The sequence below is a fragment of the Lytechinus variegatus genome, chromosome 1 (assembly GCF_018143015.1).
Source record: "Lytechinus variegatus isolate NC3 chromosome 1, Lvar_3.0, whole genome shotgun sequence".
NCBI classification, from domain to species: Eukaryota; Metazoa; Echinodermata; class Echinoidea; order Temnopleuroida; family Toxopneustidae; genus Lytechinus; species Lytechinus variegatus.
In genome coordinates, this window is record NC_054740.1 from 86,817,172 (window position 1) to 86,844,220 (window position 27,049).

The 27,049-nt window shown below is 36.5% G+C and overlaps 3 protein-coding genes across 7 annotated transcripts in view; 2 read left to right on the forward strand and 1 right to left on the reverse strand.

Annotated features, from left to right (window-relative positions):
- Window positions 1-15,032, forward strand: LOC121426468. 5 transcript variants are annotated; one of them, XM_041622806.1, is made up of 9 exons: window positions 1-596; window positions 1,156-1,736; window positions 2,773-3,220; window positions 3,515-3,837; window positions 4,215-4,395; window positions 5,116-5,281; window positions 7,331-7,497; window positions 10,975-11,152; window positions 11,614-15,032. In XM_041622806.1, exons 2-9 carry the CDS (start codon window positions 1,191-1,193, stop codon window positions 12,299-12,301), a joined length of 2,697 nt encoding a protein of 898 aa, XP_041478740.1. In that variant the 5' UTR covers window positions 1-596; window positions 1,156-1,190; the 3' UTR covers window positions 12,302-15,032. The 5 variants fall into 5 exon arrangements, with proteins under 5 accessions (XP_041478740.1, XP_041478725.1, XP_041478731.1 ...); XM_041622791.1 differs by having other exon boundaries at window positions 1-592; XM_041622797.1 differs by having other exon boundaries at window positions 1-587.
- On the reverse strand, window positions 13,464-26,464 carry LOC121426508 (39S ribosomal protein L10, mitochondrial-like). Its single transcript, XM_041622843.1, has 5 exons — window positions 26,394-26,464; window positions 19,551-19,741; window positions 18,782-18,931; window positions 18,127-18,286; window positions 13,464-16,633 (listed from the first exon to the last, which is right to left on the reverse strand). Exons 1-5 carry the CDS (start codon window positions 26,431-26,433, stop codon window positions 16,410-16,412), a joined length of 765 nt encoding a protein of 254 aa, XP_041478777.1. The 5' UTR covers window positions 26,434-26,464; the 3' UTR covers window positions 13,464-16,409.
- Window positions 26,463-27,049, forward strand: part of LOC121426499 (hyccin-like) — a 39,156-nt gene continuing 38,569 nt past the window's right edge. Inside the window, exon 1 of the mRNA XM_041622832.1 lies at window positions 26,463-26,551. The gene's annotated coding sequence lies outside the window, so the exon portion shown is untranslated. The remainder of the gene's footprint in view (window positions 26,552-27,049) is intronic.

Below are 27,049 nucleotides of genomic sequence, written 5' to 3' on the forward strand. Positions count from 1 at the left end.
GTGATTGATCGTTTACTGCTAGCAGAGGTAGTGAATACGAATTCGTTCCTTTGACTAGCTCGTATCCATTTTCAGGACTCAACTGGAAACATACCATTTGATAAAAAGTTGTTTTCGTTATATGTGAGCGTACGTGGCAGATCAGCGGGACTGCTGATAAATGACGTCATAAGGGAAAGTACCGGCGATGAACTAACGGGGAATCCCCGGCTGGCCATTTGAACGTACACAGCGGCAAGCGCGGAGTGCATATTTTGCTGCTGCCTGGAAGAGAATACGATTCCCACGAGTTGACCCCGGGAGTTGACGCTGACTTTTTGACAGAAGAAAGTCCTGAATGATGTGAGATATCTTTGGCGAAGTAACGATGCTGTTTAAAGTCATCAAAGTATTTTTTCACCAAACCAAACCCTGCTAGTGATCGTGGTCCGACTCCGAGCGAGTGCAGCATGCAGCAGTGTTTGACTGCCAGCTACGGATACCGTATGACATTTTGCTGAGCTGTGGCTGTGATCCGGGGCTATAGTGTTTATGATGACAAGGTCACTTTGGATTACTTGAACCAGGAAATTGAGGATGAGATAACAGTGAATTAAGTATTTTAATATAGTTGACTTACCCATGCTGACAACAACACCAACCTCGTACTTCGTAGTTGTACATAACATAGCAGTATGTAGGAACAACACTTAGCGGTAACGCTAAGTTTAACTTACTTTAGTTTAACAGTACACAGAGTACGTAAATACAACAGATTGATTGCAACTGATATTTTGTAAAGTGAAGATACTTTACTAAAGACAAATAAGTAGTCGGCGTATAGAGTGAAGCAGACTGAGTCTACTCTCCCTTTTTTCATGTTTGTCACGTATCAGGAACTTATGGTTTTATCGTATTAGCACTGACTTTTTTCCTGATCACATTTGTATTAGATCAGATATGGGATTAGATTTATCACCTACTTCAATCTTACTTTAGCTGAAATCATTAGGAAAAGCTACAAAGAATGAGATTACAACTTTTCACAGCTTTTGTAAATTCATAAATTCCCTTTGATTTCTTTTCAAACTTTCACCTATTTGCTAAATATTTTGAAACAACTTCTTATTGCATAGCATCCCCATGATAGTATATTTCTTGCATCACCTTTTCCAGTTCCACCAGGAGTTCTCTAAGGTTAACTTCTCAAGATGGCATCTGCCATTCTCTCTGCACCTCAACAAGTTCCTTTCATTGGAAGAGCAAGGGACATGAACAATGTAACTGAAGCTTTCATGGATACCATACTGAGCATCATACAACATGGGGAGAAGCAAGTCTGCTCACTGACCAAGCTAGCTCTCATCTGCGGAGGTCCACTTGTCGGGAAGACCCGCTTTGCAGTCGAGATTGCTCAGGAGCTTCAAAGATTAAGCAGTCTATCTGATGTCCAGCTGAACGTCCACTCTGTTGAACTCCAAGGGCTCTGCAATGCACGTCAAGTAGAGGTGAAGATGGCATCAGCTATGTTGCCATGGCAACAGAGGGATACTAGGATGTTGAGAGGTTTTAGAGATGTTTTGGATGACCTGGAGGACTGGCATCTGTTCATCTTGGATGGGGCAGAGTGTTTTGGAAACAACGACCTTCAAAATGATTTTATGGTGTTATGTCAAGAGGTCATCGAGGGGTTATCAAGGGTGCTCATTGTGATCACATCTCAGTGGAAGTTCAACTTCATCAGAATCATGAAACAGGTAGTTAGAGACAATCATTTTGATTGCTATTCTTTTGATTTTTTGGTAACATGCCTGTAAGGAAACTAATTCACATCAATTTGATTACATTATCTAATTATTTTTTAAATTAAAGAGATGGTCCGGGCTAAAAATCTTTGTATTTAAATAGAGTAAAATTCACAAAGCAAAATGCTGAAAATTTCATCAAAATTGGATAACAAATAACGAAGTTATAATATTCAATTTTAAAGTTTATCAATATTACTGTATTAAACAGTTATGCACATCGTCATGAATTTAATTTGGTGGGCTGATGATGTCATATCCCCACTTTCCTTTTTCTTATATTATTACATGAAATCATAATTCTTTCATTTTTTATACATGTGTAAATGATGTGTCTCCATTATGATGAAATAAGTTGCGGCAATAAAAAACTAATGCACTTAATCAGTTGTCATTCCATTTGTTTTAGTTCTTGGTAGAAAATTTCTTAATAAACCTAATTTCATATAATAAAATCCAAAAGAAGAGGGGTATGACATCATCAGCCCACCTAATGAATATTCATGAAGACATGCCTAGAACTGTTCTACCCGAATACGGTAATGGAAAAATACAATAACTTCATTATTTGTCATCCGATTCTGATGAAATTTTCAGCATTTTGACGTGTGAATTTTACTATATTTATTGAGATATAAATATCTCCAGCCTGGACCATCTATGTATTTAAAAATGGTTGATTAGTCAAAAGCTACATGATGAAATAAAAAAGTCTATTGAATTGCAATTAGTATACTGTGTACCCATTCATTTCACTGTAAGTCGCCAATAATCGGACCAAGTAGGCATAATAATTGTCTTTTTCTGATATGGCTGTGTATTTGTATAACCCTGTTATTCGTTTCCATACATATTCAGTTATAGTATACAGCAGGTGAGAAACTCTTTTTTGAGGGGGGGAGGTGTCCCTATGAGTGATGATAACATACTGCTATATGCATGGACTATAAAGTTATTGGTTTCTGACACTTCCATTCTATCATTGCAGGTACTAACGATCCACCTAAATCCATTTTTACCAGAAGAATCCAAGCAACTCCTGTTCTTCATAGCATCCGATCTGGAAGAATCAGACGAGGAACACATTGATGAGATCATCAAGCTCTGTGGGGGAATCCCCTTTGCCCTTGAGCTTGTTGGAGCCGACCTGAGAGATCATAAGCGACAGCCTGCCGACATCATCCATGACCTCAACAAAGGTTACAGGGAGAAAAAGGCAAGCTGTCAAACCTCTGATACTAGGGATGGTGATGAGAGTAGCATGCATATGGTTGATCATGATGGTGATGAGGACAGGAGGAGCAAAGAGGAAGACCATCTTTCCAATCGGGTCTGGCAAACTTTGGAACAACTCATGGAGAGCAGTGTGGATAAGTTATCCAACCCTTTAAAGAAAAGGCTCACCCAGCTGAATTTCATCTCAGCTTCATTTACTGGTATAGTAATTTTTTTGTAAGGTATTTATTAAGATAAGGACAGGTTTTCAATAAATTAAGCCACATTCCAATAATGGTAGTGAAGGAAGAAGTTCACATTGATGTTATGTTCCTTATTGAAAACATTGGATAGTAGTTACTACTTTGTGCAGCCTATGATGGCATTTCAACCCCTCTGAAGTGATTTGGGTTTTATTAGTCCTTACTTTCATTCTACCTTTCAAGAATTCATGATATTTATATATTACATTAACAAGTCTATCTGACACCTGTCATATGTCTATATGTATTCAGCTGAAGCTGCCGCATCCATCACCAACATCAACCCGACGTCTTGCGCCAAGAGGGATCTACTCATCCCCCTCCACACACGCTCTTTAATCGCCATGGATACGCTCACCAATCGCTTCAACATTCTCTCCTTCTTGCGTCTGTATATTGAGGAACGGTACAGCCTTTTCCTTTCGTCTGAAGAAACGGACCTGGTGAGAGTGAGGTACTGTGGATTCTATGCGAGACTACTGCAGAGAGCAGCAGAGTTACTTGAGCAGGACAATGCGTGCAAGTCCATACCCATCTTTACATCAGAACTGCAGAACATGCAGAAACTGCTTCAGGTATGTACATTATTTATAGATGTTTTGACATTTGGGAATTTTAAAAATTGCACAATAATATTGTTATATATAAGTAGTATTAGAAGTATGATTAGTCACAGCAGTGTACTAGCAGTAGTAAAATTGTCATCATTATTGTCATCTTCAGTATCGATGTAATGTTGTTTGAAGACATACCCTGATACCATACAAATACACAAGAATGATGAGCTAGTTTTAGTGTACATGCTAGATATGAATAAAGATGAACCATGACTTGTTTGATAAGTTAGTATCAAAGTATTTTACTGCATCTTCACAATCATCATCATCACCATCATTATTATTGTCATCATTATAATCATTCTCACCCTCATCATCATCATCATCATCTATAGGAATCCATCCACTGCTTTGAAGATAGCTATGATCTGTTTGTTGAAGTGGCTTACCAGGCTAGACAGCTAATCCTCCTCTTCATCCCAACCAAAGATGCCATCTCATTCTACCAGGCATGCCTGGAAGCAGCAGAGAGGAGGAAGGACAAACAGCGTCAAGCTCGGATCCTCATTTCATTGGGTAAGGAGTCCTACTGAGCACAATAGGCGTTCATATCCCTTTGATGACTGGGGTAAGTAGTTGCCCCCACCAACTTGAGTGGTCCTGTGTACGGCATGAAAATATCCCAGTTTTTCATGGAAAATTCATATTTTGTGGGCTCAGTTCATGAGATGGTGGAAATACCTAATAAATATTTTTAAATAATGGTATTCTATAAATCTTCTCCCAATAATCCTGAATTTTAAGGGGGTAGGTTTGTAAATTTCCTGCCAAATACCTATGTGATAAGAGGTATGACATTGATGACTCCCTTCCAAAAGCCCATAATAGGACCTGGGTAAATCCTAATGTGATGTGTCTAAGAATCAGGAACAAGCATATGGGAGTGTGGTTGACTGCTTGAGCGAGGACCCATGGGTAAAGTGCTCAGAGACAACTTTCTTATGTAATAAGCTCTACAAGAGCGAATGACTATTTTAGATTAAGAAATTGAAATGAATAGTCATATCTTATAGCTTCTATGTATGTAATAGCAATTATCTAGTCAATTTTTTACAAGTCATTATTTTGAAAAATGACAGCACTTTGCTCAGAGTCGGGGTGGAATCGAAGTTGCATAAAATAAAAATGCAGCCGTGAGAGTGGTGGGCCTATAGTTTTCCATCTATCTTTTTGGGAATGGCTCGATTCCTGGACTCTTGATTTAAATCTTTGCCTGTGAATTGTTTGACCTTTCAGGTCGTCTAGTACGCTACGTAGACGGTGACATGAAGTATGCTGAAGAGTTGTATCGTCAAGCCCTTGGTCTTTTGGCACCTGATGGGGACAGTCTAGACCATGCTGCCATCTTGTCTGTCCTTGGCTTTTATTTCTTTGACAGTGCCAGACCAAAGTTAGCAATCAGGTATTGGATCATGAAATTATTTTTTTTCTGAAAGTGAAATTTGATGTAACTGCATGTAGGGGAGGAACTGAGCTATTTTTAATGATACTTATTTACTGTGAACTAATAGAAATGTTCTCTGAATAATTTCTTAGCCATTTATAAGCCTAGTATCGTATTAAAATATAATTAAGCACTAGATTGTAATTGCGATGACATAGTCAAAATTATTGGAAATAGGGCTACATGATGAATGACCATCCACATCAAAACCAACAATAAATCACCAAAAATGAATCTTGAGATTTTCATTGAGCTTGAAAAAGTGAATCATAAGCTTTAATGTGATATGTAATACCTCAGTCTCGTTTGCTCTACGGCGAGTAAAAAAAAGCTCCATATAGGTGGTTTGAATAAAAATTAATAAAACGCTGTTTTCAACTTGCTGTTGGTTTTTGGGTGGCTGGTTACTTATATCACATATTAACTGTAATGACATGGAAAGGCAATACCTTATCATTAATCACTAATTTTCAATATAAACATGCCATTCTACATCGGCTAAATAAACCAAATATAATGGATGGGGGATGAGTCAGTATATATTGTAGGTAACCATTCGAAAATTGGAGTTAGGATCATGGTGGAGAATGTCTCAAAGACTTTGCAGATTACAAGAGATATCATGTCCAAAATATATCACAAACCCCCTTCTTTCATATCATTGCATATTTCTATAATATTGACTGGCCTTGAGGTTAAAATCAAATATATTGCCTGCAATAAAATCATATTAGGCCCAAGCCTTCATATAAGGGCAATATGATGTTTTTAAGGGTAATATATTTCATGTAATCTCAAAAGGAGAGCCAGTCAATATTTGATTATAATCCAAAGCAGACATCTGAAGTAAAACCTTGAAATATTGATATTTTACCCATAAAGTGTGTGATTCTATAGTGTATTTTGTCATGTTAAGCAGGCCGAACCTTTGAGCTTTGTGACATACTTGAAATGCCGCGCCCACTGGCATAGGGATGCAGCATCCAGCGCTGCCTCATCTTGATTACCATTTTGATGCACAAGGTTGCTGCGCGGATCAATATGATGTCAATCTTTTTCTATGTGCCCTCAGATGCCCAGCTGTGAGACTATTGAAATACAAAGGTATATTTTGCGTCGTCTCTGCTTGCAAAGTCACTATGCGCAGATAGACTGAGGAAAATACAAAGAATATACTTACCGGTATCCCTTCCAAAAATTCATGAAATCTAGGGCAATGCGATTTTGTAAATGACGAGCTCAGATGTCTGATACGATTAGTAATCATGACTGGCCTTGAAGGGAATATCAAATATATTGCCCACAAACAAATCATATTGGCACGAGTCTTCAGACGAGGGCAAAAATTTTCATGTTCCCCGAAAGAAGAGTCAGCCAATATTTTTATTTTCATCCAAATCAGACATCTAGAGCAAAAATCATGAAAATTTGGAGGTATTTCTTTCAAGAATATGGTTCTACTATATATGTTATGTTCATACCAGGGGCCAGGCTCTGCACTTTACCATTATGACATCCTTGTAATAAATTATAAGATCGTGTCACTGAGTACACATATACAGGGCCTAGATCCATTGTTGTCTTTATTATGATGTATATTGTTACTGCGGAGATCATTATGAAGCATATTCTTTTCTACACATCCTCAAATGCCGAGATGTTAGACCAGGGAAAATACATAGGTATATTTTGTGTTTTCTCTGCATGCAAAGTTAATAGGAGCACAGAGATCCAGCAAAATATAAACAATATACCTATCCCTTCCTGATATTCAGAAAATCTAGGGCAATACGGTTTTGTAAATTTCCAGCTGATACGGGTGATAATAGCAAATATTGCTTACCGATATTTGTTAATGTTTACAGCATTAAGAAGCTTGATAACATTATCATATTAGTATGAACTTAATGTGTATGAACTTAAATTGTCAAGGTCATGTTTTTTTATATCATCATATCATCTTATCATTCATCTTTAATACTTACAAATTATTTATTTTGTTTTCAGCTATCAGGAAGATACACTCGAGATGATAGAAAGGTTGGAAAGGAACTTGGGGGATGACGATCATGAGAGAGATTCTGGGAGGGAAGTTCTTTCTCCCAGAATGCAACTGTGGAGACTCAAGGAGCAGACATTGGTTGAAATGGCTTGTACTCATGCGAGACTGGCTGGTGAGTATATAAGCTTAGGTACCATCATAAAAGTCACAGATGCTTTTAGCAGTAAGACTGCTCTATAGTCACAAAGACGTGTTTACAGCAGATATCCCAAATTCTATTTGTTTTGTCTATATTGAAATGTGGGGATCTATGACTGCATTCTGATAATTATCCGGTTAATTAAGGCATTTTTGAAGACATAGGCCTGTATTTTTAAGTTGGGTTTAATTCAAACTCTGGTTTAAAGATGCTGTTTATAAAACTATGGATAGCCAGATGTGATAAAAATGTTTTAACAATACATAATTGGAATTCCCTGCATAAGTCATTTGTAAATGAAACCAGTTTGAATCAGTTTAAATCAGGACTTGGAAAATGTGAGCACAACCATCCTCTGAAGTACACATCTTACCAAAGATAAGAACATCATTGAGGGGCATATAAGCATGTTGCTTTAAGTTTCAACATCCAAGTAAATCCTAGTAAGTAAGTAATTCCAGGCTCAATTTATCAGCTTTATTACTCAAATCATTCATAACTTTCTGGGAATGATAACTGAATAGCTTTCTTTATCAGCAAAGCATAGGGAAACATTAAACATAAATGAAATATAATGTTACCTAAATCTTGTAGTCAGGCAGTATATGTCATGATTTACCAGCTACTTTGACAAATTGGCTAAGTCTGATTTTTCACTTTTATGTGATTGGTGACATCACAAGGGACAACTTTCAACTTGGTGACAAATTTCTAATCTTGACCATGTGAGGGGTCAAAATGTGGTCAATAGGGGTCAATTTTTGGAATTGCCCCGATTGTGCCGAATTATACATCGAATTGTTTGTCTGGTTATACTGAACAAAAAGGTGTAGACAATCATATACGCTTGACCTCCCATTAAAAAGTTATGACCGGTAATATCAAAAGGTCAACAAACTTTCTGTAAATGGCATATTACACCAAAGGTGTTAAGAGAGCTATTTTTCTTTTCTTTTTCTTCTTTTTTTTGCATGTGTGTACTTTTTTATGTTCGATTTTGATAAGTTCATCATCAGAAGTCCTTATCCAGAAGATATAAAGGGTCAAGACAAGGTCAGGAAAAGGTCAAAAGGTCAACAAACTTCATTGGCAGCCAAAATACACTAAAAATGGCTAGAATCTTTGAAGTCGTATTTTTTCGTAGGTTCTTTATTTTGAGAAGTCTGTATCTATTAAAGAAGACATTAATTATAATGTGTGGCGTTTATGTCATTTCTGACAAAGAGGCAACATCGATGGGTGTCCATCATGCTGATGTGATATATTCTGACCATTACTCGATCTCTGGAGCCAAGAAGGACTACACATTTCTGATAATGTGCTGTCATTAACATAACTCAAGTGTATATCAATTATTGTGTTTTTCCAGAGTATACAACATGAAACTAAACTTAATACTTGTTCTCATGATAGTGATGTGCATAGATGCTGATTGTTCTATTGTCGTTTTTTTTCCTACTTGCTGAACTGCCTGGATGTTGCCAGAAAGAATAATCACAAATGTCATTGAAGTAAACCAACGCCATACCACAGCGGATGGGGGGGGGCAACTGCCCTCAGAAATTTTGAAAACTTGCATTTTTTACTGAAAGATACATATAATTGACCTAAAGTATGCACGAAATCCATAAATTACACTTTGCAATATGCAAAAGGGCCCCAATGATTAGCTCAGAACAGCAGAGCACCAGAAATGTGTCGTCCTTGACTGACTACAATGAGCTTAAATTTTGCCTGCACGATGTTGCCTCATTGTCAGAAATGATTTAACCATCACACATCAGAATTAATTAATGAGCATTTGGAGCCCAACTTTATCATATCATCCTCAATGCGAGCCTCATAATCTTATTTGTAAGTTAATCCAAATGAAATGTTAGGCATCTTTCTTAGGAATTTGGAGCACTGATCAATCGATGTGTTTACTCTATTACTATAGTATTACACATATACCCCAATACATTACAATGATTTCTGTTGATTAAGATATTCTGTACAAAGCAAATGGATGAAATGTTTCTCTACATATCAAAGACTAGTAAATTGGAAATGAATCGAATTCCTAAATCAAGAAACTCGGATAGAGCTGGTTGCACTTATAACATCATGAAGATGATACGATTTTAAGGGCATTAGGTTTTGTAAAGTCTTTTCAAGGTATTCCCGCATTACCATGATATCACACTGAATGTATTCGATGTCTATCTCTGTTTATCTATTTTGTTCCTAAATGAGCACTTTTGACCCCTCTATATCTAATGGATAATGTCTTCCTAGAGACTTTTAGAAATGAAGAACCTACTTCTATACTATTCTAACTGCTTTTGGTGTATTTTGGCTACCAGTTAAAGTTTTTTGACCTTTCCCTGACCTTGTCTTGACCCTTAATATCTTCTGGATAAGGACCTCTGAAGACAAACTTATTAAAATCGAAAATAAGAAAGCACACACATGCAAAAAAAAGGGGAAAAAAAAGCGAAAATGTTAGCTTTCTTAACACCTTCATTGTAATTTGCCACATAACGAAAGTTCGTTGACCTTTTGACATTTCCGGTCGCAACTTTTTAACGAGAGGTCAAGAGTATATGGTGGTGTACACTTTTGTTCAGTATAACCAGACAAACAATTAAATGTGTGACTCAACACTATTGAGACAATTCCAAAAATTGATCCCTATTGACCCCATTTTGACCCCTCACATGGTCAAGATGACCATTTGAAATTTGTCACCAAGTTGAAAGTTATTCCTTGTCACCAATCACATAAAAGTGAAAAATCAGACTTAGCCAAATTATATATAAAGTATATGACATATGCTGCCTGACTATTGACATTTTCAGCTTCCAAAATTTTAGCAGAGTTAGACTTTGTAGCCTGTATTCTGAAGTCAGGTTTAACTTAGACCGTGGTCTAACTTTTAACTTAGACCGTGGTCTAACTTTGCGCTAGAATTATGGGAAGCAAAAAATGTCAAAAATTTGTTCACATTGGATGTTTCCTATAAATGTTTACCATGATCTTCCCTAATGTGAAGAAAATTATGCTATTAATGTTTCGCAGACAGTTAAGAATGAATTGAGAGTCAAATTAGCTGATACATTGAACTTCTATTGTTAGATATTTATGTCACAGTTGGCTTTCCATAGTTAAACCACAACTTTAAACCAAAGTTTAAATTAGGTTTAATAGGTCTAATAGGCACCTTGTCAAAAGTCAATCACATATTTTCTGCAGGAATCCTACAAGCAGCTGAACTTTGTGTTCTAATCATTCATCGTAGATGAAGTAATGGGCAAAGCAGGAAAGATGCTGCAAAGAAAAACACAGAGAACCCTCACAGCGGGATTTCTGCCAAAAGACACATTTTTTACTATGTTAAACTAAAGTTAGGAATACAGACCAATGTGTCTATGTGCTTACAGATTATTATGGATTATGGATTCATTCCAGGGAATTGCAGAGAAGGCATCGCGTGTCACATGGAAAGCATTGAAATCCAGAAGCGTTTGTGGAAGGATCATCTGAACATTGGCCGCAACTACTACTGCATGGCCATGGTCTACCACAACATGGGATATAAGGAACAAGCTGTGCAATGCGTCTCACAAGCTCTAGAGATCATCGAAAGGTATGACCTTCGATCAAAACAAAATAATCTAGTATTTATTACTATTATCTCACAATTTGACAACCCTTCAAACATAGAGAATTGTGTATAGGGAGTATGCTGTTGGTCTTCTTCAAAGCAAACAATGCCTAATTCAGCTATGTCACTTTACCAATGATAGATGTGAATAAAGTTGAATAAAAGGTTATTCAAAGAATTACAATGTAATAGGGAAAATGGAGGAAGCATACCTAATGGGAAGCATGCATGAAGATCTAAGCCTACCAAAACCACTCACAACAAATCAGGTATTCAGGTATGTAGCTTGTGAATCACTGCTTCTGTGGTATAATGGTGAATTGAACTAGATCATTGATAGTGAGAACATATGGAATAAAACAGAATATCTGATATCGAATGAGAATCATGCTTTTTCTATTGTACTAATACCTTTCAATTCTGATGTCTTTTTCTTATGTTAGGTTGTGCACCCAGCCCAGTGGCACCCTTCTAGTTTGCTATATACATGTTGCTGCAGTCCTCTGTGGATGTAAAGATGACTTTACAGGTGCTATGCGCTTCATCAAGAAGGCACATCGAGTCCAAAGTCACCTCAAGACAAAGAATATCCTCGTCTTTTGTCTCCATTACATGGAGGCCAAGATAGTTGCCCGGTCAGGCAACCTCACCAGAGCGCGTCAGATGTTCAAGGAGGGTTTCAGTCTGGCCATGCCGATTCTGGGAGAGCATCTCAACACAGCACGGACTCTGCAGTCTGAAGGCTGGGCAGCACTGCGGCTTGGCGATTACGACAATGCCTTGGAAACCCTCCAGCACTGTCTGGAGATGCGACAGAAGGCCTTGAAGAATATGAAGTGGAACGTGGAGATAGCAGAGACATTTGAAACCATGGGTGATGCTTATGCTGCCCAAAATCAACAACAGAGGGCGCTAGATTATTACGAACATTGCTACCATGCACTGGCTGACCCTATTAGGTGCTACACTAAAATGAGATCTCCAGCAGCTAAGGAAGTTGAAAATCTCAGAAATATCATCTCCCGAAAGATGGGAATTGCTTCTCGGAACCCAACGGAATGGGATCATGAAGAGAGAGCACTGATGACAACAACAGTCATCTATGACTACAACTACTGGCCCATGATTTAGGTCTGAAAATATGACAAGCAAAGAGTTTCATGAATTTGCATATAACTTTTTGATCTAATAGGTAATTACTTGTGATTATATATGCAGTTTTCATTATTTTTTTATGAATATTTGTTTCATTGTAGAGCACTGTGATACAACCAATGTGAAGAGTGCTATATAGATACTAATACTAATATTGTATTGTATTATGGTATATTGTTACTTCTGTCTCCAAATTTCACATGGGTGACCCTTGATTTCACTTGTTTAATTTGCTTTGGACATAAGTTGGTTTAGTTTGGTTTTGATTTTCCATTTCTCAGAAAAAAAAGTGCTTCATCTCAACTGTAGCCACTAAAATTGTTTATTCATTTTGTTTTCTTGTGAGAATAATCAAAGATAACAAATCCAAACAGCAATATGAGAGTCCCCTTTCTAAAGCCTAAAACGGGAAATGGATAAGGCATCAAAAGGAAGAAAAAGGAAAAAAGAGAGAACACAAAGTGGTTCCATAACAGAGACTTATCTTTTATTTAAAAAAAAATGAATAAATAAGAGAGAAACAAAAACATAGACATAAAGAAAAAAGTGATACAAAAAAGAGAAGAGAGAAAGTGTCTGTTATTACTTGTATTAAAAGGCTGAAAATTTCTATGAAAACTTATCCATTTTAGATACCTGATATGCATACCAAGTTATATTTCACAGTTTGTGATACTGTACACAAAGTAATATGTATCTAAGGATCCATTATCAAGTTTTAACAGTTCTATACCAAAAATATAGAAGAATAATAACACTATATACAACTCAAATAATGTCTGCTGTGCAATATAATATAATAGCTGTCAATTTTCACAAGCATTGAAGAAGATATCACACCCCTCCCATTTTATAATCAAGTATTAAAGCCTATTTTATTTTTTTCATCAATTATTTATTCTGATCATCTGTGCTCATCAATTTGAATGCTGAAGTTTTTTATTTGTAAATGCAGAGTTTAGCAATGTATTTTTATCTTTTATCTGTAAATATAAGGTATCATGAAGGTGGTTAAACAAAAGTAACTCATGAATAGATTTATTTTCCTTTCACTTTCTACTGAAATAGTATAATCTCTTAGAAGAGATTGGCGTGCCTGTTAACGACTTGAATTCCATGAATTTTTTTATTAAGTGAATTATTACAATTTTATGTTAAGAACAATTTTTGCAGAAAAGTGTGTCTGTGACATGCCAAAGGATTTACTAGCCACAAGAGTATGTGGAAGGCAGACTCCATGAATTGCTTATTGCTACAGGCAATAGGTCCTTGAACTGGCTTTAAATGTTTTATTTCATAAGTGTATGAAAATTGTCTTTATTCACATTGTAGATTGTAGTTATCAAAAGGTATACAAGGTGGAAATGTGTTATCAGCTTACATTTTACATTCCAGTATTAAATGTTTATTATATTTCTATTTTTTTAAGCTCTCTGGTTTTAAAATGATGACAACCAGGCAGTATGTTTTTATTTTTGTATGATATATCTTAGAATATAAAATTATTTAACTGTCATGTATGTAATTGTGTATTTTTCAAAGGATGTTTTTGTACTTTCCTCTAATATAATTGGTGTGTGTACAGTACTTTGCTGAATTTGAATTTCTTGGGACCACAGGAATCTATTCAACTAGAAGAAATGTTATTTATTCAAGAGGTAAATAACGTATTTTGCACAATTGGCTTGTGAAAGATGAATTTATGCTAGTTAATGTAATTAATTAAGATGCATTCTAGTCTAGCACTGATGGGGTTTCTTTATTGCAAAGAATCAATTGTGACTTAAATTTGTGTATATTTATTGAGTGTAAATATTTTATCTGCTTCTTGCCTTTTTAAAACTTTTTTTCAATGTACATCATATATATCTCTTTGTGCTTTCTTCAAATGTTTTTGTGCTTTCTTCAAATACTTCAAATGTAGTATTTGTATAAGACCTTATGTATCCTACATTCACCAAATCACTATATGTATGTAGAAAGTAATTTTATACAACTCATACAAAGATTCTTGTAATTTGATTGGTAAAAAGCCATTCAATATTTGATCCATTTTGTGCTAAATGCAAATTTTATTTTCCATTGCATGGCGACCATGCATACTTTATTTTTCCATTGCACGGTTGAGCTCTCTCTCTCATTGTGTACCACTGAGCATGTGTGTGTACGTACATTTTGTATGTGTGTGTGTGTTTGCACACATTGAAGTAAGCGCATCATCAAAGCCGACTGAACACTCAGATTCATGAATCAAAGTGCATCACAAAAGGAACAAAAACAATTTACTGCTTTCATACACAGGAAAAATAATCATGTTTTCAGAGAAAATGAATTGTTGGAGATAGGAAAATATATTTTAATTTCATCTGCTTTTGAATTACGTGATCTAGAAGAGTCGTATAAACCAAATGATGTAGGTCTTCATTCGTCCATTATGCAACCTATCCACCTCATTGAGCCTGTGTCCACTGCATTGCACGAAGCTGTTTGGCTGAGTGCAGTGGATTGAACAGAGTCTCAACTCAAACGAGGATAGATCGCATAATGTATTCATGTGCATGCATCATTTGTATAGTATACAGTGTACTGAATAGTCTACTTGTAGCCCTTTTATCTATACAATTGTGTTTATTTTTCAAAATAATTTTATACATGAGATTTTTGAATTCATGACTTCAACTTTGCTGGTCAAAACAATAAATCACAATATTATTCATAGATAATGTGTGCTCATGTATTCTTTTACAGTTTACAATATAATCATGAACACCCCCCCCCCCCACCATTCTCAAGCACTCCCATTATCCATCACGCTGAAGTAAAATAACACATTCAGCGAAACATTTTTGTTCTTTCTCTTTATTACTCATATGTACAAAAGATACATAACTTTAATTAAATGTATTTTCTCATAATAATTCAATCGAGCATAGTGATAGTTTAAAAAAAAGTTTGTAATGTGCTTCATGCAATATTCAGTCTGGTCTTGATGCACAGTTATCAGAATGAGAAGACAATCATTAAAACCATTCCATTTTTATTCATAATGGGAGATTGGAAAAGAAAAATTGATTGGTTGGTATTCTCATTACATTGCTCTAAGTCTGACCACACTTTCATCTTTCTTTGAGTGGTTGTTGCGAACTAATTGTACCAGGTTAACACTTTTATCCTCCAGAGTAAAACTACAACAAAACAAAATTCAAATGTGAAGAAAAAAAAATGATCTGAGTACCAAGCTCAATCAATCATGATGTGGGACTTACTTTTACTATTTGTCATTAAATTTGAGTTTAGCAGAAGAGACTGCACATTCCAATATCTTTTTTTCTCTGGATTTTAACCGAAGCTAACCTCTAATACTATCAATTGTGATAACTTCATAATAAGCTGCAATTGCTTTTCTAGGCTGCCACCCCCCCCCCCCTCCGTTGCTTGAATCATGATGCATATTAAAAAGCAGTTACTTGTCAGTTGCATTTGATCATGTTCGCATCGGGATGACTGCTATTGTCAAAACCAAATACTAAATTCAGAGCAAAGGTAAATTGAAGTAAATGTTTTTGTTTATGATAATAAGCATAATAATAAGCACAAATTTGTGTGCATGGCTTTTACACAAAATGTATTCAATTGCAGAGTATATTAGCTCTATTCATTACCATAAAACAGTTGTATTTTGGATTCGAAGATTTTAGTGACAAAGGGCTTATATCGAATGGCATGCTATTATGTACTTTGGGGCAGCAAGTGCAAGGATAATTATGCAAGCATAAGAATTTGCTTGTGCATTTTCCTCATTGCTTTTGGTTTTAACAATGCAAATCAACATGAAGCGAACAAAATTAGTCTCGTACCATTTTCCAAATACATGTACATGCCACAAGCATTCTTTTACACCCCACTAGAATGAAACGGCCTTCATGATGAAAACATGAGAACTAATTTTTCTGGTTAGAATTCTCAAAGTTCAGGCTCCCATTTCTAATGCTTATCATAACTCTCATGTATTTGTGGCTCACAACAGAAGGACTGGTGTTTATATCATCTACGTAACTCTACATCTACTCTAGCAACTCCATCATCATCTGTCCTCTGCAGTGCCATCTCCCGAGTCCCCTCCCTGCTTCACCAGCTGATCAAGATTCATGGTCAGCCTCTGTTGATTGGCCTGGAGGAGGGAGTATGTTTGACTCAGGGAAGAAGTGAGAAGACCAGCAAACTGCCCCTGTAGGATCTCTAGGGAAGGTAACTTTGAGTAGTCTTCCATGCCTTTAGGTGACATCAGTTGGTCCCCAACTCTACCACCTGTACCATAGCAAGAAAATGAAATGAAAATAAAGAGAATGAAAATAAAGAGGAAGAAACTATTTGAAACATAAACAGGTACAGGTATTCTAGAAAGGATAGACATTTCACAATACAGACTTAATTGCTGTTTGATAAATGGTGATGCAGATGGAAAGAATTCATACTAGTTTTGAAGACCTAATATCATATTAATGAGTGAAACTTACAATTAACATTTCAGAAAAAAAAAATCCAACTTGAGAGTGGTATAAAACCAATTTAAAGGCACGGAATGGGGAGAACAGAGATGCCAACTTTTGGAAATAAGAATTAGGGAGGATTTGCAACTGCCACCAAATTATGTGCGCGTAGCGCACATCTCGAGCGCGGAGCGCTCGACCCTTGCGGCCGGGGTCCAGGGCCCGCCTTAGGGCCCTGGAAGCTCTGGGTTTCTAGATGCTCTCTGGTGCAATCTGACCCTTATTTTGGGGCATTTCACATGTTTTCAAATAAAAATTGTTCCCACTTTTTTAACATAAAAAATATCAAATATGCATTCTTACATGTAAAAAAAAATGAAAGGACAAAAGAAGTACCTGTTCAACAATAATTAATAAGGAGGAATTATCACTATCGGCTATAGGTAGGTTATGTTCCACTATAAATCCAGTAAAGGTCCCTTGCTTGGTGAAATAAAGTCAACAGGGTACTAGTGGAGCTCGAAGATCTTGTCTTCGTAATGTCCGTAGGCCTATGCTGTTTGCTCCGGCTCCCGAACGGTGCTTCCGAATATCATCACGACCTCCGTACTCAACTGAAATGTCCACGCTGCAAGTTGCGCAAAATGCATGGTAAATTCCTCTTTCCGACCTCCGAATACACAGGTACTGGAGACTGTATTCAGTCTTATACTTTTGAGACCATTTCTTGGTCTTCTTTTGTTGATTTTCCGCCATTTCGTGTCAATATCAACCCATCAATACGCCAAAATCACACACCGATATTCCACCGCACGACTCGACAAATCCAGTGGCCGCGAGCGCACACGCCTCGCGAAGCTAGCCGGGCCTACCGGCCTGGTGCACAGTGGATTCCCGTTGGGCATATCACATGCACCAGCTTTTCGCTGCTCCTTATTTGTCTACCTTTAACACACAGAATTTAGTAGCAGCGAACGTAATGGAGTTACTACATGCTAAAGTTAGCAGACGATACATGTCCTTCCAATCCAATTTGATCAATTCAAAAAAATCGTAATTTCGGGAGGATAAGGATGGTAATCGTAAGGGCGGGAGTTGGGATGAATTTTCGGGAGCCTCCCGATGAAATCGGGAGGGTTGGCATCTCTGGGAGAACATTTCAGAATATATCAGAGCATTTAGAGAGGGCATCCAATGTCTATTATAGTTGATAGAAATAAGCCAATGTTGGTGACAACAGTCTACCACAGCTGGGGGGAAAGTGAAGGAATATAATTATATATGTATAGGAAACAAGTATTCTAAACCAACCTAGGAGATGAAGCTTTGGTATTCTCCTGGTAGCCTTGAGTAGTTCTTTCACAGGAAGTTCCTCACTTACAGCAATGATGCAGGGGCCTACAAAGAGAGGTCTCATATTTTCCAGATCAGTGCCACTGATTGCTTCTTGTACTATACTGTTACCATACACCTCCATAAACAAAATAATAAAACAATAATCTTAAGTAATTCTGATGTCTTACATGGTGCAGAAGTCCTCCCTTTCCCCTTCCTGCTAAAGAAAATCTAATATTAAACAAAACATATGAAAATGGACCCTTTTGAGTCCATATTAAACAAATTTTCAAAAAATGTATTGCTTGTAAAATTTCAATGAAATGTCAGAAAGGTTGATGATTGATATATGCCATTCGATTAAAACAGAGAATTTAAAATACTCTTTATATCAACTTGAGGTGGACAATTCATTCTGTTATATGTGCGCACTGTATTACAGTTAGAATACTTTTATTATATGGCAAGCTATTGCATAATTTGAGGGGGTTTATAAATTACATTTTTGGTAAATTTTCATAAATCTAGAAACCTGTAAAACCATTTTGAAGACAAATACACAAGTATTTGTTTGTTAGCACTAAAAAAAAATCTCGGTTGACTTTCCACTTGATGAATAAAAACACCATACCTTTAATAAAATGTTATTCTTTCGCAATCTTCGTTTGATATCATTCTGTTCTCCAACTGATAATCCCTCAGAGTGAAAGACTGCAATTAGCTTACTGGAAGCAAAGACCTGTCGACATAGTCTAGCATAGAACTCCCGAACAAGATGGGGCTGGTAAAGTGATGAAAATGAATGAGATTTTTTAAAAACTTCAGATAACATAAGGGTGAGCAATAGCAAAAATACATGTTAACTCTGCTCTTGTGATATATTTTCCATACTAGATTTTGATACCCTCCGTGTAAATTTTAGGGATTTCAATGCTTCATTCTGAATTTTGAATAAATCAACAAAATTGTTTTTATTGTCAAAATACATACATTATTTCCCATGAAGCATGCCATATTACCAACACTTCATGGCATATATATGTTTTTTATAATATTTATAATGATTCATATAGTGCTCCATACACCGGAAGGATGTCTCCAGCCACTTAACAGAATACAGATACATGCATATCAATATTGATCTATTTTCCTTTACAAGACTTTTTGGTCTTAACATCTCCTATGATATTTTCATTCTATGTAGGAGAAAAATAATAAACATAAAAAATAATAAACTTAAAGGCTGTTCATTTGACACCTAAAAACAAAGCTTGACTTAATGTGTGATCTGCATCAGAGCTCCAGCATCTTTCCTTTTTTCAATTAATAGTATTCATACAAGTACATTTACATCCACTACTAAATACATGTAGGGTTAGTCAGAAAAATCAAAGGTCTACCTTATCTTGTTCTGGTTCCCTGATACTCTTCCTCATGCTGCACTGCTCAGCGAGAGACCTTGGGTCTGGCCTTTCCTTGCGTTCTGTCAGTGCCATTAGCTTGGCCCGCATGATGTGCATTGGCTTTTTCTTTCTTGTGTTGACAGACTTCATTGTCCGCACGCACATACAAGATGGGGTCCATTTGCAAGCTGGAAAGGATTAAAAATAATAGTGGATAACAAAAAAGAAATCTGCCATTATTATTTACAATTTATTATTTATAGGACCCTGATGTTTTTAGTATCCCTGAATTACAGTTAAAAACTTTTAAGGTTTAGTATTTGGAAAGTTCAGACTCAAAAGCAGTGTCGTGTACATAGAGGAAATTTATGTTGGTCACACATTTAAACAATCTATTCATTTATTGTATTTCGGTATAAAAGCACATTTGGCAGCTTAACGGCTCAATTAAGTGCAATTACATTTAATCACAACTAATACAATAGTTCATTTTCAAACGTGAGTGACACGACAATCGGAGAGGTTTAAGGGCTCATATCTTCAAACTTAAAGGTTATGAATCAATCATGACTACTATATTATATACAATGTAGGACTGGCATGGGCCACTACGAGTTTGATTTGAATTCAACAATTTGTTTAGTAGATATGATTAAAGAACGGTGCGTGAGTGACACGACAAATTTTGGACATGGGTTTCTGACCACTAACACATATGGTTGGATTCGTGCCCAAGTACTTGTCATGGAGTACTGTGAGTACCAGTAAATGGACATAAATAGTGTACCTATCTAACACATATAGTCAAAATCAATCAAACCTCTATGGAAAATGGTACCCTCCTATATACCGTGAGTGACACGACATCCAAAACATGAGTGACACGACAAGTGCAAAAATACAACATTTATCTCAACATTGAAAGTATTTTTTGCATGATGTAGAAGAGTAAAATACCATTAACCAAAAAACAAGCTTGATTACATAATAACTGCTTTCTTTAAAGTTCCGAATATGTCATCCTGATGTTTTATTCTTGGGTTATGGTCATATTTGCCCATCAACTCACATTCCCTATACCATACCACATTGTCACACTAGGGCTTCTACCACTCTCCCTTTTAGAGGAGAGGGGGCACTTGAAGGAGATGTTATGAGGTCTTGGCATTGACATCAACTCAAACATTCTTTTTGTGGCCTGATATCATTCAAAACTTTAACTCTTTCTCCCTATCTGTATATGAAAGTTTACGGGTTTATACAATTCAGCATCCACAACGGATGGAATAATTTTTCCTTGTAAGAAAGGTATTCTCAATAGTCACTCACATCATCTGGCATGGTCTGGTAGCCAATGATGTCATGTATGACTCCTCTTTCTTGAAATATTGGATTACAATATTATCCTCCTTTAATATTTTAGGCATTGTCCAAATAGGACATGGCAGTTTCAATGTCTTTTTTGGTACCAAACCACAATCACGTTGCTGCACACTTCAGATGGACTATCAGCAAATCCTTGAGAAACTTGGGAATTCAACTCAACAAGCATAGGTTTTCTCCTGTGGACCCTCCCAAGGCAATACATGTAGGCAGTTAGTAGGCACTGTACCAAAATTCAGAGCTTTGCTTTAAGCTGGAATCTTGTAAGTGCCTTTTCATTATTTGATCATATACCATACCACGGGAATCCAGGGAAAGCCACAAGGTGAAAGACGCAGTCAGTACCTGATTCTTGCAGTCTGCTACTATTACAACTACAAGTCATTAGCCTTTCCTTTTCTAAGCCCTTGGATGTCACACTAAAATCCAATTCAGCATCCCAACCAGGCTCCCTTTATACCTCAATAGCTTTTTCCCCTCGAGGTCCAGTTCTGATCTTATCAGGGTACCCCCCCAAAAAAAAAAATTGATCTACTGGTACATGGCAACCCATCAAAGTTGCTCAAATCAAAATGCGGTCTCAGTTGGGACTTGCTGGGACGGTGATGAACATGCATCATTTTGTTGTAATGAATATTTGTAAATACAAATCTGCTCTGAACACACATCGGCCCGCATACGGTAATTTGCTGTTCAGACCCTACATGTAGTTAATCACTAGCGGTATGAATGGTGGCCGAACAAATAATGATTTTGAACTTGGCATGGAGCTGCTTCAAGCAATATCCAAAATGTTCTATCAAATCTCAGTACATTCTCACCTAAAATGTTTATGTTATCTTGCAAATTTGTTTATTTCATGTCCTGGAATACAAGCTTTATGGCAAATGAAAAGGTTGATTTAATCAATCAGAAGGAAAAGAATTTTTTTTTCTTTCCAAATTTGAAAAAATGTTTGGTGTTCATGGTGATCTCTTATATCTCATGTACACTACTTTACCACTAAAATTTCTGCAAATTTTAAAAAAGGATCCCTGACTTTTCTAGCTATGAGTATAACAAAGAAATAACATTGCTCAAAAGAAAGGTGAACTTTCTGCTCATTTCTGTAAATGGAGACAGAGAATGTTCGAGTAATACCTAGGTATGACTTGAACTATCACCATCACCAACCCTTTATGCATTGTATGTCCATTGCTAAAGTATAGTGGTTTTTCTCTTGATACATTCATAATTTTGTGTTGATTATGTTGTTATATTCTTAATCACAGTACATTCACCAAAATATGAATTAGGATCCGAGTCTTCACACCAATGGAAAATTGTCAGGATTTTTTAAACCAAGGCAACCACGGAGAGAAAATAGATGAACTCAATGTCAAATTCAATATTTCCATAAAAAGGAGTAAAATTAGGAAGATGGAGGAAATTATTAGCCTAAAATATGCCAGGAACAACATTCTGACTGTATCCCTGGTAAAACGCTTCAAAAATTACTGGATGTCCTTTTTTATACACAATATAATACCGTGAGTGACACGACATTTCGTGAGTGACACGACATTGTGAGTGACACGACACAACTTTAACAGTTAATTTTAGCTTTACCTTAACACATTGGACCAAGTTACTTTATATACAATAAGGTACAGATAAACTGTATTTGCTCCAGTACTGGGATAAATTAATTTTAAGAATACACAGCTATATTCATAATCACAGTACATTCACCAAAATATGAATTAGGATCCGAGTCTTCACACCAATGGAAAATTGTCAGGATTTTTTAAACCAAGGCAATCACGGAGAGGAGAGAAAATAGATGAACTCAATGTCAAATTCAATATTTCCATAAAAAGGAGTAAAATTAGGAAGATGGAGGAAATTATTAGCCTAAAATATGTCAGGAACAACATTTTGACTGTATCCCTGGTAAAACGCTTCAAAAATTACTGGATGTCCTTTTTTATACACAATATAATACCGTGAGTGACACGACATTTCGTGAGTGACACGACACAACTTTAACAGTTAATTTTAGCTTTACCTTAACACATTGGACCAAGTTACTTTATATACAATAAGGTACAGATAAACTGTATTTGCTCCAGTACTGGGATAAATTAATTTTCAGAATACACAGCTCTAGAAAACTTTTTGCATTTAAAACGTGAGTGACACGACAACCAGTTTTGAAAACTTCGAAACCCAATTTTTTTCAGAAAAACACTTCACAGAATTTTTTTTGCTATTTAGGAGTTAGATACAATTCACAGCTTGTATCTTGCCAACAAATGTGCTTCTAATACAAATTTTATATTGTGATAGGCAATATGTGAATTTTAATGCAAAAATCAACATTTTGTAACATTTAATTCCCTTGCATAAAATTCACTGTATCTCAAGACGTAATTAATAATTTTTATGTAAATGAAATGGAAAATATACTTTAAGATGTCTTGTTTCAAAAAACGTTGAAGCCTAATGATTTCTAGCAAGTTTTAATTTTCACCCCCATGTCCACTTTTGTTTGAAAATGACCAATAGTACACAACAATATATAATTTAAGAACATCTTGAACTTATTCAATGAATACTTGCATGAGTGTCAAGAAATTGAATTTGACTTAAAAAAGACTTTTGCAATATTACGATTTATACTCATACAACTCTGACTAATTGAAAGACATTCAATATTTAATCGATTTTTTTTGCTGCTCGCAAATTTTATTTTCCATTGCATGGTGACCATGCATTTTTTTATTTTTCCATTGCTCGATTTAGCTTTCTTCCTCAGTGTGTACCACTGAGCATGCGTGTGTACACCCATTTTGTATGTGTGTGTTTGGGCGCGCTGAACCAAGGAGCTCCTTGGCTAAACTAAGCGCGTTCATGAATCAAAGTGCATCACAAAAGAATGAATACTATTAACTGATTTCAAACACAGGGGAAAATGAATATGTAGGCTTTGGATGGTACAGTAATAATAAAAGGAAAGAGTAACATTAGTGGTTTAGGGAGTATTTGAAGGAGGTGATGGACTGCACCTGGAAAACAAAAGATGGATTAGTGACTTGAAAAGCAGATACTGCATTATAATAGGACCTCTTCTGGGCAGGTATCAATTAATGACTGGATGTGTTTGAGCAAAAACTGTGTTTGTGTTTGAGCAAAAACTACTACTCATCCACAACCAAAACACAACTACTTCATGCTAAATTAACCCTCCAACTTAACCCACATGTATACACTACCATTATAAGGGAGAAATGGATCACAACAAACGCATGGAAGGTTTTTTTTTAACATCAAAACCACTACTTTAACCTCATTTTACCATAAATCCCACTGATTTTTCTACACCAAATGAACACTAAACAACAATGGATAGGGGTACAATGAATAAGAAAAGCACATAAAGGAATGCAGGAATTTTCAGTTTTGCGTGCTGTCGCCAAGCGGAAGACAAAGAAATCAAGATGGCGACGTAAACACGGCTGTAAGCTCTTCCCATCTTTTCATAACAAATCTCTCGTTTTTTTAATGAATTCTTTTTCAAAAATGAAATCAATATCGTAGAAATGTTGGAAATGAGGTTGGACCCCATGTACATGTTTTAGGGCTAGATCTTTTAGAGGGAAAGTAGAATTCTCGGGGGCGAAAGTTTCTGGTTTTGTACCCGTATATGAGATATAGGTAGGAGTACCAGGCGTTAGTGGGGAGTGATGTACAGTATGATGGTGGGCCCCAAGCTGGCCAAGTCTGCGCACCTAACAATTTGAGTTAAGATTTAACATGAATTTCTTCTTATTTCACAAAATATTTTGGTTAATAGTGTTCCTTACATTATTAAGAGTAAATGTACCAAATTTCTCATTAAAAAATGAAAGATTTTCTTGAAAAAACCTTGGGCAGTCATTTTCAGATTGAAAAAAAAATGGTACCCCATGTCTGCGCACTCATTCGCTTTGAACACGATTCTGGGATTTTGATGACAAAGGCTGCATTTTGAGGCCGTCACATGAAATGCCCTGAATTTGTTATTTTCCCACCATTTTGAGTCGGATTTTTTAATGAATACCTGCCTATGGCTATGTTAGTATAGTCACGTATTGTATTACCGGACACTATCATATTTCCGGACGCGCATAGTATACTGCGTACGATATCAATTTCGTACCGTAAGACTTCCGCAGTTCAATTTCACAGATCAATTCAAAGAACAAGTTTGCAAAAACAAGGCGAAAAAATCCAACTTTTACCTTATTTTTCTCTAAAATGACAGAAAATGCTTAAAATATCATATAACATAGTTTTGCATTAACAATTGATCACAATTGATCTATTTTCTGATGGCAATACGGACCTAATTTCGGGCCTGATTCGCCGAATTTCAATCTCGTCCGCTCCATCGATCAGATCGTCGACGGCGGCTAGTTCTCAAGGTATGTACCCCGGCCGTCCGTGGGCGAGGTAGAGAGCCGTCAACGATCGTCTGCGCATCGATAGAACTTGACGGAGGGTCACGATATGAACGAGCATAAATACTGGAAAGTGCCATATCGAACACGCAATCAAAAAAAAAAATTAAAAAATGAAATTAGTTAGCAAACACCAATTTATTACAAAGATCTGCTCAAAATCGATATAAGAAAGCAAACCAAAACTTTGAATTTACTCATGAGATGATATATCATGAAACAATGGGCCGAAAAAATCACACCAACTTTTTCTTAGACTATTATAATTAAGAATATTTTTACCCGTCGCGTCCGTAGCGATGGCGCGTCCGGAATTATGATGTAATTTGTCACGCACGAAAATAATTGTTTTTCGCGGAGGGGTATGCGGCAAGTGCGGTGCAAAGAAAACGGTTGGAAAATATGAAATAATTTCATCATATTCATAATTTTCAGAATATTTGGAAAAGCAAGATACAATTTTTCTTCATTGTATTTCCTCTAGTTGTCATTTTTAAAGCACTGAAATAAAGGTGTCCGGCAATAGGATACACTGCCATATGTATTGCATGTGTAAAGTTCGTGCCCGTTGCGTATCTTCTTTTACTAGAATCGCGCAGATACGCAGACTTGGGAGACCGCGCAGACATGGCCATGGGGCCTGACCATACGATATATGACTTTCAGTCCCCAAAACGCCCCAGGCTAGTCCTGGGCTCCTGCCCGCTGTGCGGGTGGGAGTTCCCTGGCCCTGCGTGATGTGTGTGGAGCCGAACTTGTGCTTACTCCACTACACTAGGTATAACATCATATTAAATGTATGGGACCGAACTTGGCATTTTTTAAGGCTATCTCGCTTTCAATTGAAACTTTTGTGATACTTGGCACGAGCAATTGCGCCATTTTTTCTACTTTGAGATTTTCTTTAATAATACAGGTCTATAGTCTGACAATAAACAAGGATAAAACTAAGAGGTCGTCTCTCCATCCTACCTACCTATCAATAATGCTGCCTGTTTCCACAGAAGAGTCGCCATCTTAAATTTGCAGAGCCTGTGAATTGATCCTGCACTGCACTAGCACTGACCGCTGCCGGTGCCTGTGTGATTTCGATTGAAAAATAGTGGGAGAAAACTGGTCGAACAGTAAATATTTGTAAGTTCATGACATTGTAATTGCTTATCCGTATCTTTGTTTTAAAATAATTATGTCAGTGGTATATCTAGAGGTGTGATTGCTGTTCGAGATTATCGAGATAGCTAGTTGTGGGTTGATTTTGGTTCTTGTCGTATGAGCGGAGCGTCGGGCGGTCACGTGGAGAGCGGCACCCCTTGTCTGTCGGCCTGGAATTCCTTCGAATCTCCTTCCTAATGCTGCGGCTCTCTGCTGCATGCTGAGCTGAGCTGACTAGGTCCTACTCCTAGACCAAAACTAAAGCTTCGGTCTCTGTTATGTTGGTTGTTCAGCTGAACTCCGTTCAGTTGGTTGGTTAGTTGGTTAAAAAAATAATTTTAAGTGCATTGTTTTGAGATCGAGAGAAAAGGTACATTTTATAATTACGTTTGAAAGACGATAAAGTGGGCATATTTTTTATATTTTCATTTTAACTTTATTTTTCTCCATTTTTTGGCAATTAATGCCAAGAGCCAAGAG